At 45.8% G+C, this 16,446-nt stretch overlaps 1 protein-coding gene across 2 annotated transcripts in view; it reads right to left on the reverse strand.

Annotated features, from left to right (window-relative positions):
• The window catches only part of SPNS2 (SPNS lysolipid transporter 2, sphingosine-1-phosphate), a 160,217-nt gene that overhangs the window by 8,411 nt on the left and 135,360 nt on the right, over window positions 1–16,446 (reverse strand). The window contains exons 11-12 of one of the 2 annotated variants that reach the window (XR_010593889.1): window positions 13,059–13,222; window positions 12,330–12,412 (exon numbers count right to left, since the gene is read on the reverse strand). Coding sequence is in view for 1 of the 2 variants with exons in the window: in XM_008166162.4 (XP_008164384.3) it covers window positions 13,059–13,222 (164 nt within the window). In the remaining variant the exon portion in view is untranslated. The remainder of the gene's footprint in view (window positions 1–12,329; window positions 12,413–13,058; window positions 13,223–16,446) is intronic. The other variant, XM_008166162.4, reaches the window with a different exon arrangement.

Below are 16,446 nucleotides of genomic sequence, written 5' to 3' on the forward strand. Positions count from 1 at the left end.
TTAGAGTGCCTTAGGAAAAACAAATATGCACATATACATGTCCAAATCATTGTAATTTATTTAAGTAGTGTTTTTTGCTGACTCAATCATAAAAATAATGTGCAATTGTCTCTAGTCTTTACCGGACAGAATAGAAACAAAATAAGGTGCTTTGCATGATCTTTGTTTTTTGTTTTTTTTAAGACTTGCTAGCTAGTAAGTCTAGTGCTGTGAAAACTAATATTTATATGCTTGTTAATATCACTTTAAATGGCAGACTTACTATCTAGCTGGGAGACAGTGAAAAGTGATATTAACAAACATACAAATATCACTTTTCACAGCAGTCTTACTCAGCTCCAGCACAAGCTGGGCGACAAATTAAGCCCTGGATAGAGAGGTAGGTAAGGAGGCAGCAGGGCGCAGGGGTGATGGAGGGCTGAGGGAAGCAGTGGAGTGCAGAGACAATGGGGGGTTGGTTAGCCTGCAGCCGGGGGATGGAGACCCATAGCCAGAACCTGCCACCCCAGGGCAGAAGCCGGAAGCCCAAGCCCCACTGCCCATGGGAAGGTGGGGAACTCACATCAGCTGCCTGCTCCTCCGGTGTTTGTGGCTCCAGAGAGGGACAGGGCCCAACCCCTGCTGCCAGCCCCAGGAGAGGGGCCATTGCTTTATATCCCCCCCCCCCAATCACTGCCCAAGAGGCTGTGGCAGCAAGAAGAGCCCCTGGTGGCCACCTTAGAGTCTCTCCTGTTAAAGTGATGTGCCTAGAGGGACATCTGCAAAAAACCTACCTTTCTGTCCCACTCAAATGGTGCCTTTCTGCAGACACCAGTTACGTCCAAGAGAATTTCACCTAGTCTTTGGGAAGCACAAGCCTCCCCAAAAACACCACAGAAAACACCAATGTCACTATTTGTTTCATAAACATCAACACAGCTTTCAAAAGCTTTTGTCTGTTTGTTTGAATATATATCATAACCTACCTAAGGAGATTTCTGAGACCAGAGGGTTCTTTAATCTAGCAGACCAAGGCGTAAGATCCAATTACTGAAAGCAGAAGCTAGACAAATGCAGACTAGAAATAACGCACAATATTTGTTTTAAAACAGGGAGGGCCGTTAACCACCAGAACTACTTACTCGAGGCTATGGGTGGAGTCTTTCTAAATAATACACAATAGCTAAACCTGAAGTTAGGCAGGAATTGTTGGTGAAATTCTCTGGCCTGTGTTACGTGGGAGGTCAAACTAGATGACCATAATTGTCCTTTATACCTTAAAAATTATGAAAAGCAAACCTTTCCTTAAATGCTAGAGATAATTCATCTGCTCAATTACTTTTCTTAAAGGATGTTTATGCTTTTCTGCCCCAGAGCTTGGTTAGCAACAACTCTCCCCTGCCCTGCATGCATGACTACAATTGCCTGCAGGTTCACTATTCAAGTACTATAGCAATTAGCAGCCGAGCAGAGTCCAGCAGTCTGTGAACCCACCCACTCTGGAACTCATGGAGTCAATTGCGTAGCGTTAACTTCATAACACTGCTGTTTGAACCTGCCTGACAAAACCAGAGGCTAAGGATACACCACTCGTAGCCGCCTCGTCTCATGGAAATGCAGGGTGAATAAGTATGTTAAAGGAAGCCCTATGAATCGGCAGAGGAGCAGAACGAGTTAATTGTACAGCAGCCCAGCTCATACAGTGTCTAATGAGAGGGCCTGTACCCAGTGCACATCCCTGGCCGAATGTCCCAGCCTGTGATACAAACGGGTGGCCGTGGACTAAAAGACACGTTCAGATTTTGTTAGGCATGGGCTGACCCTGCTTAGCTCACTCAGAACTCTGCTCGTACCCACAAGCTGTGCTCAAGGCAGCGACAGCCGCTCGCACCTCTCGCCATCATTCAGCCTCCACATAAATTACACGCGCACAGTCACAGAGACTGCGCCCAACTGAAATTTCACTGCACAGGGATTCACACCAACACTTCTCTTGGGGTTCACCACGTCCCCTGGAGGGCTCGGAGTCAGTCAGACCCAGTTAAATCCAGCAAGTTTCACCTGATGTTGCATGTCTACTGGGCCCAGGTTTGTTCAGAGGTACTGCCGAGTATTGAAACAAGTCAGAAAAATCCCTGAATTTCCTTGAAAATTATTTTTTAAAGAGCCCAAGGAGCAACAGAAACCAAATCAGCTGTCTAACTATTGTACAGTGTTCTCTTCAACAGCTCCCCACTGAGTGCTCTCGCCACAGCTGCACGGGGAACAAGCATTGGTCACAGCAACGCATCATCTTTATGTCAGTTGCCAGGCTCTTCTAGCCAATAGGAAAACGACAGCTCAGAGCCTCTAGCTCAACAATTCAGAGCTTCAGCTGCACGGTTTTTCATCCAACAACATACAGAGTCCTTCAAACCCCTCCTTTAGTTCCTTCCATCCCCCAAGGCAGGAGCGACAGTCCAGTGGTCAGGCTACCCAGCTGGGACTCGTACTCAACTTTCTGCTCCACCAGAGACTCCCTGTATAATGAGCAAATCACTGGGTCTCTGTGCCTCAACTTCCCATCTGCAAAATGGGGCAAAGGGCACTTCTTTATCTCACAGGGTGCTGTGAGTCAACCCCATTCAAAATGGTGAGGACCTCAGAAACTATGGCAACAGGGGCCATATAAGTGCAGTACCTGGCCGCCTGACCAGGACTTGAGAACAACCAAAGCAGAGGCTGCTTCCAGAGAGCCCCTGCCTGGCTTTACACCGACCCCAGTGCACTTTGGGAGTTCGGTCCGTACGGTGTAGATACTCAAGCAGCGCAGAAGAGGCTAATACCATGCATGGTGGTGTACCTCACTACAGAAGGTCAGTGCTTCGATTTCAAAGCTCCTGGTGACCTGGTACATTGAATGCAATGCCCATGTAAAACTGCATCCAAGCGAGAATGCAGGGAAGGTGAATGGTGATGATATAGCAACAGAGAGAGGAGCCCAATGATTTGCAGGGGGGAGGAGACGGAGAGTTAGTGCACAGCTAAAAATATTCCATCCAGTGACAATTTCCTGATGCATCACGACAGATTTTTCTAGCCTCTCAGGAGCAGGATCTGTTTGATGCAGCAAAGGTCAATTTACCAAGGGAAAAGACTCTAACGATTAGACTGCTTAAAAATGTTAATGAACAAGTGGAGCTGGCTATAGCTTGGTTTGGGGGGGGGGGGGGGGGGGGGGGGGGGGGGAGGAAGAATTGTTACTTCATTTAACTCTCCCTACTGCTTACCCATGAAATTCACCTCTGTGCAGATGGGTAGCACAAGGGCTAGACGTACTTCAGCCCTCCAAAGAGGGAGCTAAAGTGGGAGGTCAGTAATGCACAGACCTCCTGCTCGCCCTCGGCACAGAGGTGAATTTCACCCTAGGCATTCTATAGCCCATCTCACAAAAGCACAGCCCTTTGGCGAGACGACAGTCTGATCTGAGCTTCATTCTGGTGATGTCACGTGCTCCGCCAGCTGCCCTAAGAAATAAATTGGCTTAAATCCACTATTTCTTCCTATACGTCAATGGCTTTATTGAATGGAATTGGTAACAACGTACAGTAGTATTTTCCCTCTTCATTCAGCTTTGTCCCTAAAAGCTGCACAGACTCCATTCAAGTTTTCCATCTGCAATATTTAATTCAGGTACTGAGCATATTTACTTAGAGGGAGAAATGCAAGCCAACTGTCTATGTTCCTTTGCTACAGAGATTTTGAGAGCGGAATAAGACTGGAATTAGGGGGGGAAATTCATAATTTTCCAGGCAGCAGCCGAACGGTTTTGAAGATGAATGGTTAACAGCACTCATTAGGTATCAAGGACCTGGACAGAAATAAACTTCAAAGATAAGCCTGTCATACTCCTCTGGGGCAGCAGGCTAATGTGAACCTTTAGAGAGTGCTATTGAAGCTGAAAATCTCTTTAAATCCTTCAAAACCTGCTGACAAAAAGTTTCCCTGTGCATGGACAATTCTACCTTAGTGATAGTACAGCTCCGGTGGAAGCATTCTGGCTTCACACCCAACAGTTCTAGCGCCAAGCTTGACATGGGCTCATCCTGATCAATTAATTGCAGTATTGGAGGGAGGAGGAGGAGGATTTTTGTTTTGAGTGGAAGTGGGGAAGAGGTGTCCTCTGGATGCAACATTAAACTCTGGTTCCCATCTGCCTCTGCAGACAATTAAAGATCCCACTTTTTGATGCAATTTGGTTAGGAATGTACCTCACCCACGATATTTCTCTCCTGTATAGTCCAGAGGGTGCAGGTAAGGACAGCCAGCTAACGTGGTAACATCTGTTGTTATTGTCTGATCTAATAGCATGTAAAGAGACCTGAGTGCCTGACTGAATGTACCCCTTCCTTCAGCCTACTGTTAACAGTCTGATCAGGATCTGACTAGGATGTTGGAAATCACTTACATTGGACTGAAGCCCGGTGCTTACGGCACTCTTTGATCCAGCATTGGGAGACACAAGGAAACAGCTGTGGCCCCATTTCACTAGTGAGTGCAGTCTGGGTCACACCTCCAAACGTGGTTAGTGGGGACAACACAGTCTATAACCCAGCCTCACAACTCGGCAGAGTCTGCCTCACTGTGCATTTAAAGCCTACTGTCCTGATTCAGAACGGGTGTCAGTGCATGCATCTCCACTGATCTCAGTTATGGCAGGTATACATTAGCCCACTATTATTCTCTTGTCTTAATCATAAACATGTCATTCTTTATATGAACAAATGTTACCTTCCTTTGGCAAAGTAATTACAGTCTATGGTGGCAGATTCATCCCCTAACGGATGACGACGCTAGGCATCAGGAAACGGAACAGCAAGGCTGAGGTTTTCCATGATTTGCTCTTCTGGTTCCTTGTGTCAAGAAAGTCCCTGGACTGGAAGGCAGCCTCCTGTTCCATCATGCTAACCACCTGCCTGTGATCGGATAGGATTTCATATCTGTGCCAGTGCAACATTAGCAAAGAAACTGTCCTAGTACACACTTCACTCATTAGGATCTTCCAACTAGATACAAAATCCATTATAAACCCTATGTATGCCAAGAACTGTCCCTTTGCAATGATACTGCAGTGTATACAATCTATTGGGAGAGGTAAGGATTAACAGCGCTCAACAGTTACATAGCTCTTTGCAAACATGAATACTTAATGTGTGGGAGGCAGGCAAAATGCTGTTTATCCCTATTTTACAGATGGCAGATTTTTATGGAGACCTTTGACTTCCTTAAGGCCAAAGAGGGAAGTTAGTGGCAGAACCAGGATGAGGACTCCAGGACGTTCCTGGCTTAGTTCTGTGCTCAGACCATTAGGTCTCCCCTTCCTCTCAATTCAAGCTCAGGAAAATATTCTCTCCCCTCTGCAGTGCATCACACAATTGACTAGGAGCATTCTAGAGAGTTTTCTTTTCTCAACTGCATCAAGTATTCACGTTCCCCTCTGCGGGAGAGTACATTTGGCTGACTAGTCCTCCCATGGAATTGATGGGCTTGGAGAGTCAAAGTCCTGCCTGGGTTTCGGATGCAGTTATAACTGCCAGTGCCAGCTGTCCCAGTCTTACTCAAGCAAAACGCCTGCTGCCTGCTGATGAGCTTGAGTGGCGCATTTCAAACGCCACAGGAAATTTACCTCCATAAGGGCTTCACTACTGGACCCAACATGTCTGAAACCAAGTAATGCTACAGGCAACCAGACCAGGCTTGGATGCCTTCCAAAATAACCTGCAGGAAATCAGGTTGATCACAGCAGTAAAACAACAGGACACTTTTTGGATAGAAGACAGTCTTTTCCCATCTGTACGGTGGAAAAAGCCTACTGCAGTGAGCTAGTTACGGTTCCCATCTCCCCTAATCCCAAACGGTCACGTTTCTGAATCTGTCAGCTTCCTTTGCTGTTTTAGAATCGTAGCTGGGTAAACGGTTTAAAGCAATGGGGAGAAAAGCTGGCTTTTTACATTGGTGGCAGAGAATAATAACGCCCCCTTCATCTCCACTCCCATCTCCCCTACATTCCATACAGAGCATTCCAATCCTCCAGCCCTTCCACTCCCCACCCTCAGCCTTGTGCCTGCTAATCCTGTTCTGCCCCCAGCACACACTGCTTGGCTCTCTCTTGCTTTCAAACATTTCTCCTTCATGCAATCTTCCTTTCCATCAATAATCCTCCAGGATCCTGAATTGTGGCCCTGCATCTTCTCTTTGGTTGTCTTATCTTACTAAGATTGTAAGCTCTGCAGGGTCGGGAGTGCGTCCTAGCTAGGTTGGGGAACGTTCTAGTGCCATGGGAGATAAACTCTAGTTTAGAATGTAAGGCTGGGATTTGCAGTGAGTTAGGTGCTCAGTTTCCACTGAATTCCACTGAATTCCTAATTCCAATAGGCTCTTCAGAATATCGCAGCCTAACTTTATTTGGGAAGGGACTATGCTTGAGATCTGCAAAGCTCACTAGGATTTAGCCACACAAGTTCCATTCTTTGGGGGATTTCAATCGGACACATTGCCAGCTTGTGGTGATGCTGTGCACTGTTAAACACACGCTCACAAGCGGCTGTATGCCAATCGGGGGTGAACTGATCCTCAGAGATCCCTTTACGGGAGTTGTGTGGGTAAACCACCAAGTCAGCTTTGAAACATCTCAACCTACAACCAGCACTGAGCACATCACATCCCTCTAAAGTGGGTAACTAGCTTCGTAATCAAGGAGAATTCTTATGAGTTTGTCTTAACTTAATTTGCAGAAAAAACATTTTTCCCTTATGTAAATGGGCAAGGTTCACTAACATGTAATATTAATTAAACAAACTGTACATATCAGCTTAATATTGCATACATCCTCTGTTGGGAGGACAATATCCTGCCCTGGCAGGAACATGACAATATCTGATGCATCTCTTCTGTCTCTAACTACATTCCTACATAAAAGAAACTGAAAAGCAACAAGGATGTCAGGCACCTTCAACCAAAATAATTGCTGCAATGTGGGAATTTTGAGATGATTTTGTACCTGCCCCCAGAAAAGGCTAAAACAAGTCTAACGTAAAGTAGAAAAGAGGGTCTGAAAATGGATTGTTCTTCTCTTTGCTATAAGGGAGTCGGCAGTTTGTAAACTTAACACATTTAGGAAAATATAAAGTTGCATGCTAATTAGGCAGTGTTCTTTTTGTGTCTTGCATCACCTGATCAGTAGTGTAAAAAAGCAATAGCTTCCTCCTAGTAAGTGTCTGTACTAATCACGTTTAAATGATACATAAATCATTATGGTTACTCATCTGCAATTTCTGCACTCCATCAAAGGTGTTAAGAGCTGCAGGGATTTTTTTTTTTTTTTTAAATAAAATGTTTCATTTTTTCATTGCAAATATTACAGGGAGGGAAAAACGGAGCCTTTCAGGTGGCCTTATCCTTTATTGAAAATATGAGCTAACAGGTGAATTATTTGCCCTCATGAGTCCCTTTGAAATTGTCTCAGTGTGCTAGCTAGTTAAATACCTACACTCTTGTGTAAGCCAGCTGCATCTGGGCAATTCCTTACTCCTGTTCATGGTTGCATTGGCGATATGCACTACAGCTGCATCCTGCTGCCTGAGCCACATTGTCAGACATCTTGTAAAACACTGACTGTGCCTGGATCATGCAAGATTCAAAGAGGGACTGGCTGATTATGTGGATAATAAGAATATCCAGGGTTGTAATAGTTAATGCTAAAAAGGCATGGGAAGGGATGTAAAACCTCATGCTTTGGGGCTTACACCCGGAATTAGAAGGAAACCTTCATGAGCAGCAGATTATCCCACAACTGCTTATTGTGGGGTCCTTTCACCTTCCTCTGAAGCATCTGGCACTGGCCACCGCTAGAGATGGGATACTGGGCTAGATGGACCACGGGTCTGATCCAATTTGACAATTCCTCTAGTCCTACGTCAAGGAGGAGGCAGAGTAGATGGTTCTTCCCAAGGGAGGGTCAATCTCTAGATGTATAATAGATCAGCACGAACCATATGAAAAAAGACTTTCAGTGAATGCGAAGTGGGCATGAGGGTCTATGTATTGACTGGTATAAGGCCATGTATTGGGAGGAGCCTGTACCCAACATTCCTAGTAACGTGGGAAATGGCCGTTATTCCGTTTGTGTTATGAAGAGGGTAGATTCTCCCCTAATTAAAGATGAAGCTATATTCTGTCTACTGAGCACCAACGTAATGCATTTCTTCCACGGCTCTCTGTGTGTGTCACAGGGGCAGGCAAAGATTGATCTGTTTTACAGGTGGGGAAGCTGAGATGCAGGCAGGCTAAGGATGTGAGTTTCAGAAGTGCTGGGCAAGCTACAAAAAGTGAAATTCATGGAGCTGCAGATGCTCTGCATGTCAGAAAATCAGGCTTGAATTGACTTCCCCCAGAATCCTGCAGGAAGGCAATGGCAGAGCTAAGAGTGAAACCCACATCACTAGATTTACACTCTGTTGCTGTATGTACTCAGCCAGGCAATCATCATACTGTACTTGTATACACCACTGAAAGAATCTCAGACTTCAAGTACATGAATTAAGCCCACAACACCTTTATACCTTAGGTAGGGATATTTTAGGAGGCTCAGTCCACCCACAGATAACCTGCTGCCATCCCCAGAGAGCAACACAACAGCTGTTTAACAGTGCACCGCGGCACTACAAAACAGGAAGTGACATCGTATTCATTCAAGTGCAACAACAGGAGAAATTTCAGGTGACCAATGTATCTACCCACGTCTGAATGTGACCAAGGACCAAAACTAATAATCCTGTTCTTACAAAAAGGATTGAGAGAATTTTAATTACTATAGGTAGCCAAGACCTCTATAGACATCCCTCTCTCTCTAATCACTTTTGGGGGTGGTGGTTTTTATATTTTATGTATATATGAAAACACACCAAAAGTAATTAGGTTACATTATGGACTAAATGATGTCCAGATTGTTCTCCTCGTGTCATTCCTAAATTTACTGAAAACCTCTTGCCGTTGGTATATTTCCAAGGCCCTGTTATGTATGTGAAAGACCCAGTATTTGAGAACAATCTCATTTGAAAGGAGAAGGCTCATTGTATTGCTCTTATGAGATTTTCTGATTCGTCTTTACAGTCGGGGGAAAAAAGCTTTATCAACTGGATTTAACATGCTAAAAAAGTAATCCACAAAGTAGGCCAGGAGCTGCCGTGGCGACAAGAGGAGTATAAAAACACTGCGAGGGATTGACAGGTTTCATCTTTTACATTCTCTCTTCTAAAAAGGAAGTGTGGCGGAAACGGCAGTGCAGCTTTTCAAAAGGGGTCAGAGGGGGTTGCTCTATTTACAGATTATGCTGCCTGGATGAGGAAATTTTTCCTAAGCAAATACCCAAGCACAAGCCAGAAACCTTGAACTGTCTTTTAGCCTGGCAATTAGTGATAGGACAGATCCATCTCTCCCTTCTCCCTCAGCAGAGGAAGACTCCAGGCCACAGAATTACACCTCTTGGCCCCCATATTTATTCATTAGTCAGGCTGTGACCTCCAGCCTTTGTGACCTGACCCTACCTGTGATGAATGGGTTTAATCTCTGGCATGACACTGGGGCTTTCGATTCCTGCAGGTTAATCAATTTCACTTGGCAGGGCACACTTGGGAGTCCTGATGACTGATCGGCAGGATCCTTGGTAGAGGAGAACACGGATTGCTGAAAGAGCAGGGCTCTGTCCCCAGCCTATAAGGGGTGGGTGGAAGTGGGGATCGGCCAGGGAAGGAAACGATTCTAGCTAAAGATGCATAATGCCATGTACAGACTGCCTGTTTCCACCAGCCAGGAAGCACGTATACAGGTGGTAGCTGGAGATCCTAATCCCAAGGCGCTCGGCCTTCTTATCACCACTATGTATTCAACCACACCCAAGCCCTGCTCCTCCCCCACCCCACAAATGCACCCGTTCCAGTGGGACCTGCCTGGGGAACTATGGTGCTGAGCAAATCAAGAACAGGCTGACAACCCTGACAGCATGCCCACCCCAGATGGTGAGAGGGAAGAGATGGTGTGGCCTGGCGGTGACTCAGAGGATCAGAACTCAAAGGTTACTAATACTTATTACAAATACAGTAGTATTCCGCAGTAAAGATCTAAAACATTACAGTAAGCAACACCGTCCTGGAGCGTGACTGTAGGACAGTAGAGTATTTTTAACAAGGGAATAACTATTAATGGGCATATTGAAAAACCCAGCAGACTGAAAAGCAGAGAAGTTGCTTCACCAGTCATGATTTATAGTAACTGTTCTATCTGCATTCTATCTGAGCCACTCAGCAACAGCACACGTAGGAGCGCCAGCCAAATACCAGTAATGCACAACCAGATGCGAGTGAGACAGAGAATGGAAAGGGGAAGGATGCTGAAGAGGAGACAGAAATAAAAATAGGTTGGAGGCCTGCGTTTGTTGCTTTGCTAAATGGAATGACTAAGGGGAAGGAAACAGGGTGGCTCTGGACGTGAGCAGAATACGGGAGGGCTCTGCTCAGGGTGGAGAGAACCATTGAGATACAAGTGATTTATGTTTATTCTGGGGAAATGAACACTCGGGGGCTCCCGTCCCTTAAGATTGGGTTTCCATATATCAAGTCACCCCAGCCAACGGATCTTGCATGCTGCAGGGCTGCGCTGTAAAAGGATCGGGTAAAATATACCGCTGCACACTGGCACCTAGACAAGGTCAACTAACAGCGGGGGATTTTCAATACAAGCTGAGGAGCACCCTCCTTTCGTGGACCAAATAAGGGCTCTTCCAGGACCATAACACTAGCCAGACATGGCAGAGAATTCACCAGCCACAAAGGGGTCTGGCCTGGGCTGGTGCTTCAGAGTCGCCATTGCCTGACAGCGGTTTCTCCCACACTCTCATCGTCTAATGCAGGTGCTAGTTATTCACGTGCACAGCTGAGGACGAAGCATCACACTGAACTAAGTGCAGAGACGGTTGCTCAGCACCACTGGCTGCTCTCACAACAGAGATGGGGTCCACAAGCAAAGATTCACACTGCTGCCAACCACCCTGAAGAATGAGATTTCTTTAAACTCATAACATGGCAATGTTACATGTTGTTATTAAATCCAGTTATCACCCTGGACTCTCTGGCCCCTCTGGCAACGAAAGCCAGCCTGAGTTCCTATTGCTGTATCAGAAGCATCCGTTCACCTCACTGCATCCCCACAATGATTACCACGTTGACTCACGGTTAGGCACCATCTGCTTTATGACGCTAACAGAGTCGGGGACAGGGTAACACACCACTAAAAGGGGCAGTGCAGGTTGGACAAAACCACGTCCCCAAAGCCAGGTTAAAGTCTCTGACTGTGCAAGGCTGTAATTCAATTACAAGGGACATGACAGGGTCCTGTCCAGGCTACCACTTGGAAGCGGGTTGCACACTGGTTAGAAGACAACTTGTAAACAGGTCCCTTCCCACAATTATTGGTGACGCATAAAAAATGGTCTAGGAGCTAAGCAGCAGAGAGCTTTGCTTAATGTATGACATCTTGGCTCACTGTCACCCTGTCTTCTCTCCCCACCCATCTAGCTGTTTCATCCACTTGGTGCATCTTGACGTAACCCAGATTGTGAGCTTTTGACTGCATGTCCACCCGGCACCTAGCACAAAGGGCCCATGAACCCCAGGGACTAATAACAAGGAAAGGGAATGGCAGAACCACAGAGATCCAGCTGGTCATGTGCACAGCCCATACTCAGTTATCAACTGTCTGTGAGCCAGAAAGTGCTTCTAGCCATTCACATGTATTCACAAAGCGAGGTACTCCCAGCACTTCACTCTGCTCTTAGATTTCTCATATCCGATAATGCTGGGACACATGGCTTTTTAAAACTAGAACAGGGTTTTTTCTCCCTCCCCTGGGCCTGGCTTGCAGACAGACACACATGTTTGGCCCTGTTAAGGCTCTGGACCGCTCTGCATTGAGGAGATTTGTACTGGTGTAACAACAGCAGTGTTACTACACCGGCACAGCCCCGAATGCAGATGTGCTGCCCTGGGGCCGGCACCAGGGCAGCAGCATCCTGAACCGTATCGAGGTAGGCTGCATTCGGGCAACGGATCTACCTCAATGTAGCTGCACCACTGCAAGGTTCCTTAATGCAGATTGGGCCTCTGTCAGGGCAAATAACGTCATCTCCTTCTTAAGCAACAGCAACACAAAGGCCACTCTCGGGCAAACACCGGCCCAAGCACTGCCAGTATTCTCAACATGAACATAATACACAGAGAGTCATATTTTTGTGCAAGGATTACGAGAAAGAGACTAACCCCAAAACTGTGTGTGTCACGTGGAAGCGTCTTCTGAGTTACTGTAGTTGCCAACAGTGAAGTGATCTGAATCGGTTTCCTTACTGAAAAACATGTAGCTTTTTTTTTTTTTTTTTTTTTTTTTTTTTAATACACAAGCTGTAATTAGGAACCAGGAAAAACTCTCTTTCACATAACAACTCGGGACTTATATATGTGTATTATCTCCCCTCCACCCCCCCCTCCCCACACAATGTTTTTAATTTTCTCAATTGCTCCTTTTGACTATTTCACATAGCGAGTAGTGCGACGGTGGCCCAATTGTGTAGCCATGAGCTAAAAGTTAACCACTGAGCACCACAATGTGGCTCACGTTCATCCTCTGCTTTAATGTGGAGAGGTGGCCCTGGGAGAGTACAGCTCCCAGCATGCAATGCTCCATCTTAATCCAAATGGACAGGATTCTAGTGCCCCCTGGACACACCCACGCAATAAAAGATCAAAAGGAGGCTGCAGTCTAAAATCAGGTGCTAGCCCCAGAGTGTTGCAGCCCACGGTTGAGAACTCCTGGAAGCAGAAACTTATAAAGGATGCAAAACCAGCATAACCAATTCCCAGTGCCTTTTGTGGCATCATGTGCTCTGATGCATCCTTTACCTGGAAGGGCTTGGTGAAACATTCCAAACCTAACTGTGGTATGAGATAACATGCTCCCCTCCCTCCCCCATTCCTGGTTGCCTGGCTACTCACTGTTGTTCAGCTTTGGTGCGGTCATTTAGAAAGAAGAGGGCCGTGGCCAGGAAAAACATCCCTCCGAGGACGACGACAAATGGGCAGAGCATGAGCGCGTAGCCCAGGCTGAGGAACTCCCAGAGCGGGGACTCCTTTGTGCTTTGTTGTATCAGGTCTGAGATCTACAAGAGAGGGGCAAAAAAACCCAACAACGTTACCCACAACTCCAGGCATGGCATGATGCAGAAAGTGATTTATCATCGTTACAGGCGAGGGAACATTTCCTTAAACAACTGCCTGCTGAACATGTGGGCTTGGAAGTTCTGTTTGTTAAATATCTTGTCTCTTCTGTGGGCTTTAAGACACCTCCTCTGTGCACACCATTATTCTCTGCTCAGGAGTCCTGGGGACATTTGCAGAGAGGGATGTGCTAAGAGCTCTCTTTTCCTTATCTCTCTTGGCCTGCCTTACTATCCCCACCCCCACACTTTGGCATCTGGATGAGTGAATAGCTAACCTATGTGCTAACCAAGGCTGTTAGTGATTGTCTGCAATGCAGCATGGGGAACCATGACCCTGCAGTGATTCCTGGTTATACCTACCCATTATCTATCCTCCAGCAGCAGATACCCATACAGAGTTAAGTTGCAGGGAATTCGATGTGTGTCGGGGAGTGGGCTTTCAGACAATGTCAAAGCTATGGTCCTATCAGCTTTTCATGGACATTGTGCACGCTTCTGTGAATAGGGACCCCCTATCCTCTCCCCTTCTGTTATTTTGTGTGCCCATTATTTGTCTTGAAGTAGTGCCTAGGGGGCCCCAGTCATGGAACAAGGATGCACTGTGCGAGGTGCTGCACAAACACTGAACAAAGAGCCTTGTCCCAAACAGCTTCTAATCTAAGCAGCTGGCTCCTTCTACTAAAGAAGTGGAATGACTTCAGTGTAGGAGAGAGAGGGAGAGAGCGCGCAAGCCTGGAGCACTGGCCCTGGTGCAAGATCTCAGGCCTGAACCAGAGGCTACGAACCAAAGTCAGGCCATGTATTAAAGCAGATAAGCATCCGGTACATGAACTTGGCAAAGTTGTTGCTAGTTGACTAGGTACCAGATATGTATGTAAATATATTCCATCTAGTACAGATACTTCCCAATTTAGTACAAGATAAGTTGGTTTGACAAATAATGAATAGGGATGTTTTGTCTGAGATATCAGGAACAAGGGAAGGTAAACAGCTGTCATGAAACATGTAAAGTGGTATGTAAGATGTTTATCCCAGTTGTTTGTCTCAGTCTATAAATGTCGGGGTATCTCACCCTAACCCTTTGTGTAGTCTAGGGGACAGAAGAAATTTCTGCTGCTGACTCAGACATTCCTTGCCACAGGGCACTCATTTGTTAGTGTACCTATAACCACAGAGCCAGGGCACCAAGACTATGCCTTGAGGGCAATAAACCTGGTTGAGTACCTTTGTCACTGAACCATGCCTAGGGTCTTTCTTTCTGAGTAACATTGATGTCTGCTGAATTAGCAGGCTGCATTATCAGCTGTTAGTACTGATAACACTGGAGCTCCAAGGACAGAAGCACTGAGCAGCGTTACTGAGGCAACGGCATTCTAGCTTTCAACACTTAACAACATTCAGCAATGAAACGGCATAATTATATGACAATGTGCATGCATCCGGGGTGCCAGAAATACAACTTAGAGTGGCATTATTTATTCCAATCTTCTGGAAAGTTTGGTTGCTAAAATGTAGTTTTAAGTAACTTATTTCTATAGGCAAAACATCAATCATCTCTTAGCATTAGCTGGTCAATGATCTAGTGAACAAATCAGCTTCCAACATGGCGAGAGCTGTAACAACGATAATCCACTGGAAACGGGTATTTAAATCTCAGTGCCCATTCAATCTGTGGCTGTAGTTTTATTTTTTTTGCTGATACTGCATTAATGCCAAATACAGCAAGGTTTTTGTACTGCAGACCCCTGCTGAAGCCTGCACTGAGACCCGCCAGACTCTTCGGTCTGAACAAACTATCTGAAAATATACAAATCTTTAAAAAAACAACATTTCAATTCTAGGAACAGTCAAAGGTTGTGCAAGGAGAATTCCCTCCTCCTTCTTCCCCCCAAAAAACTAGCTTCACCTAATGAAGCAAGTTCCTCTGTGACAAGAGCAGCTGGCTTAAAGCACAAACCAACAGCAATAAGTGACATTTAAGTTTGAAATTTAAATACAACTAATTCGAGTGGGAGAAAATCCTATACCCAGAGGGAATCCACAACTCACAGCCCTGAAGCTGAAAGTAGCGAGGCAGCAGGTAAGAGCCGGTATAAGAAGCACCTCAGCAGATGAGAGAATTCAAAACAAAAGGTCATAGAAATATGGGACATATGGGGACTTCATTGAAACTGTCGCACAAAGTGCTCTAAAGGTCTTGTAGTTAGACACCCTCTATATAAATGGAGCAGCAGCACTGGTCTCAACATCTTACTGTTCCTACCACCACTCAGATTGGGGTCTACTATGGAGAAGCACATGCCAAGAAATATACAGAGGGGCATGCGGCCAGATGCTGATAATGAAACCTGCCTCAGCTTAGAATAGCAAGAGGAACATCTTTAAGACGGGAGCTACCAGAAGTAGATGGGGAAATGTTTCAGTAACTCTAGTATCCAAGCCATCCCAGAAGTGGAAAGGGGTTTCTCCCTAGGAATGGAAATCTGCCAGAAGTGAAAAAGCTGCACCCACAAAGAGGATTTAAATTCAAAATCTAAGGATTTGTCTATACTACAGCGGCACAAGTACAGCGGTCCAAGCTGTGCCACTGTAGCACCATAGTGCAGATGCTTCCTACACCGACAGAAAGAGTTCGTCAATTGATGCAGTTAATCCACCTCTCCAAGAGGCGGAAGCTAGGTCAATAGAAGAATTATTCCATCAACCTAGCAATGTCTAGCGGGGGTTAGGTCACCCTAACTACGTGGCACAGGGTGCGAAATTTTTCATAGCTCTGAGCAATGTCACTAGGTTAGCCTACGTTTTCGATGTAGCCCAGGCCTAAGCCTCTTTAGCCAAACTCCTGTCCCCCGTCCTAGAAAGGAAGAGATTTAAGTGTCTGGGATGTAGCAGAGGGAGGTTTTGCTGTCCTCTAAAGGAGAGTTTTGTTTCAGCTGATCAATGCTTAGTTTGCAGATAGGAAATCAGAAGAGTTGTCATATGGGAGGTTATTGTAAAGACTGGTCCTTAGACTGAAAAGCAAATGCAGTGGTTGTTAGTCTGTGAAGCATTTTTAAAAAACATAACTACAAGGCAAGAATGTAAAGAGCATAAATGGTCAGGAAATTAGACCACCCAGTGCAGCCTGAGTGCAGACATGCCAAACCCATGGAAAAAAACGCAGA

The sequence above is a fragment of the Chrysemys picta genome, chromosome 19, assembly GCF_011386835.1.
Source record: "Chrysemys picta bellii isolate R12L10 chromosome 19, ASM1138683v2, whole genome shotgun sequence".
NCBI classification, from domain to species: domain Eukaryota; kingdom Metazoa; phylum Chordata; order Testudines; family Emydidae; genus Chrysemys; species Chrysemys picta.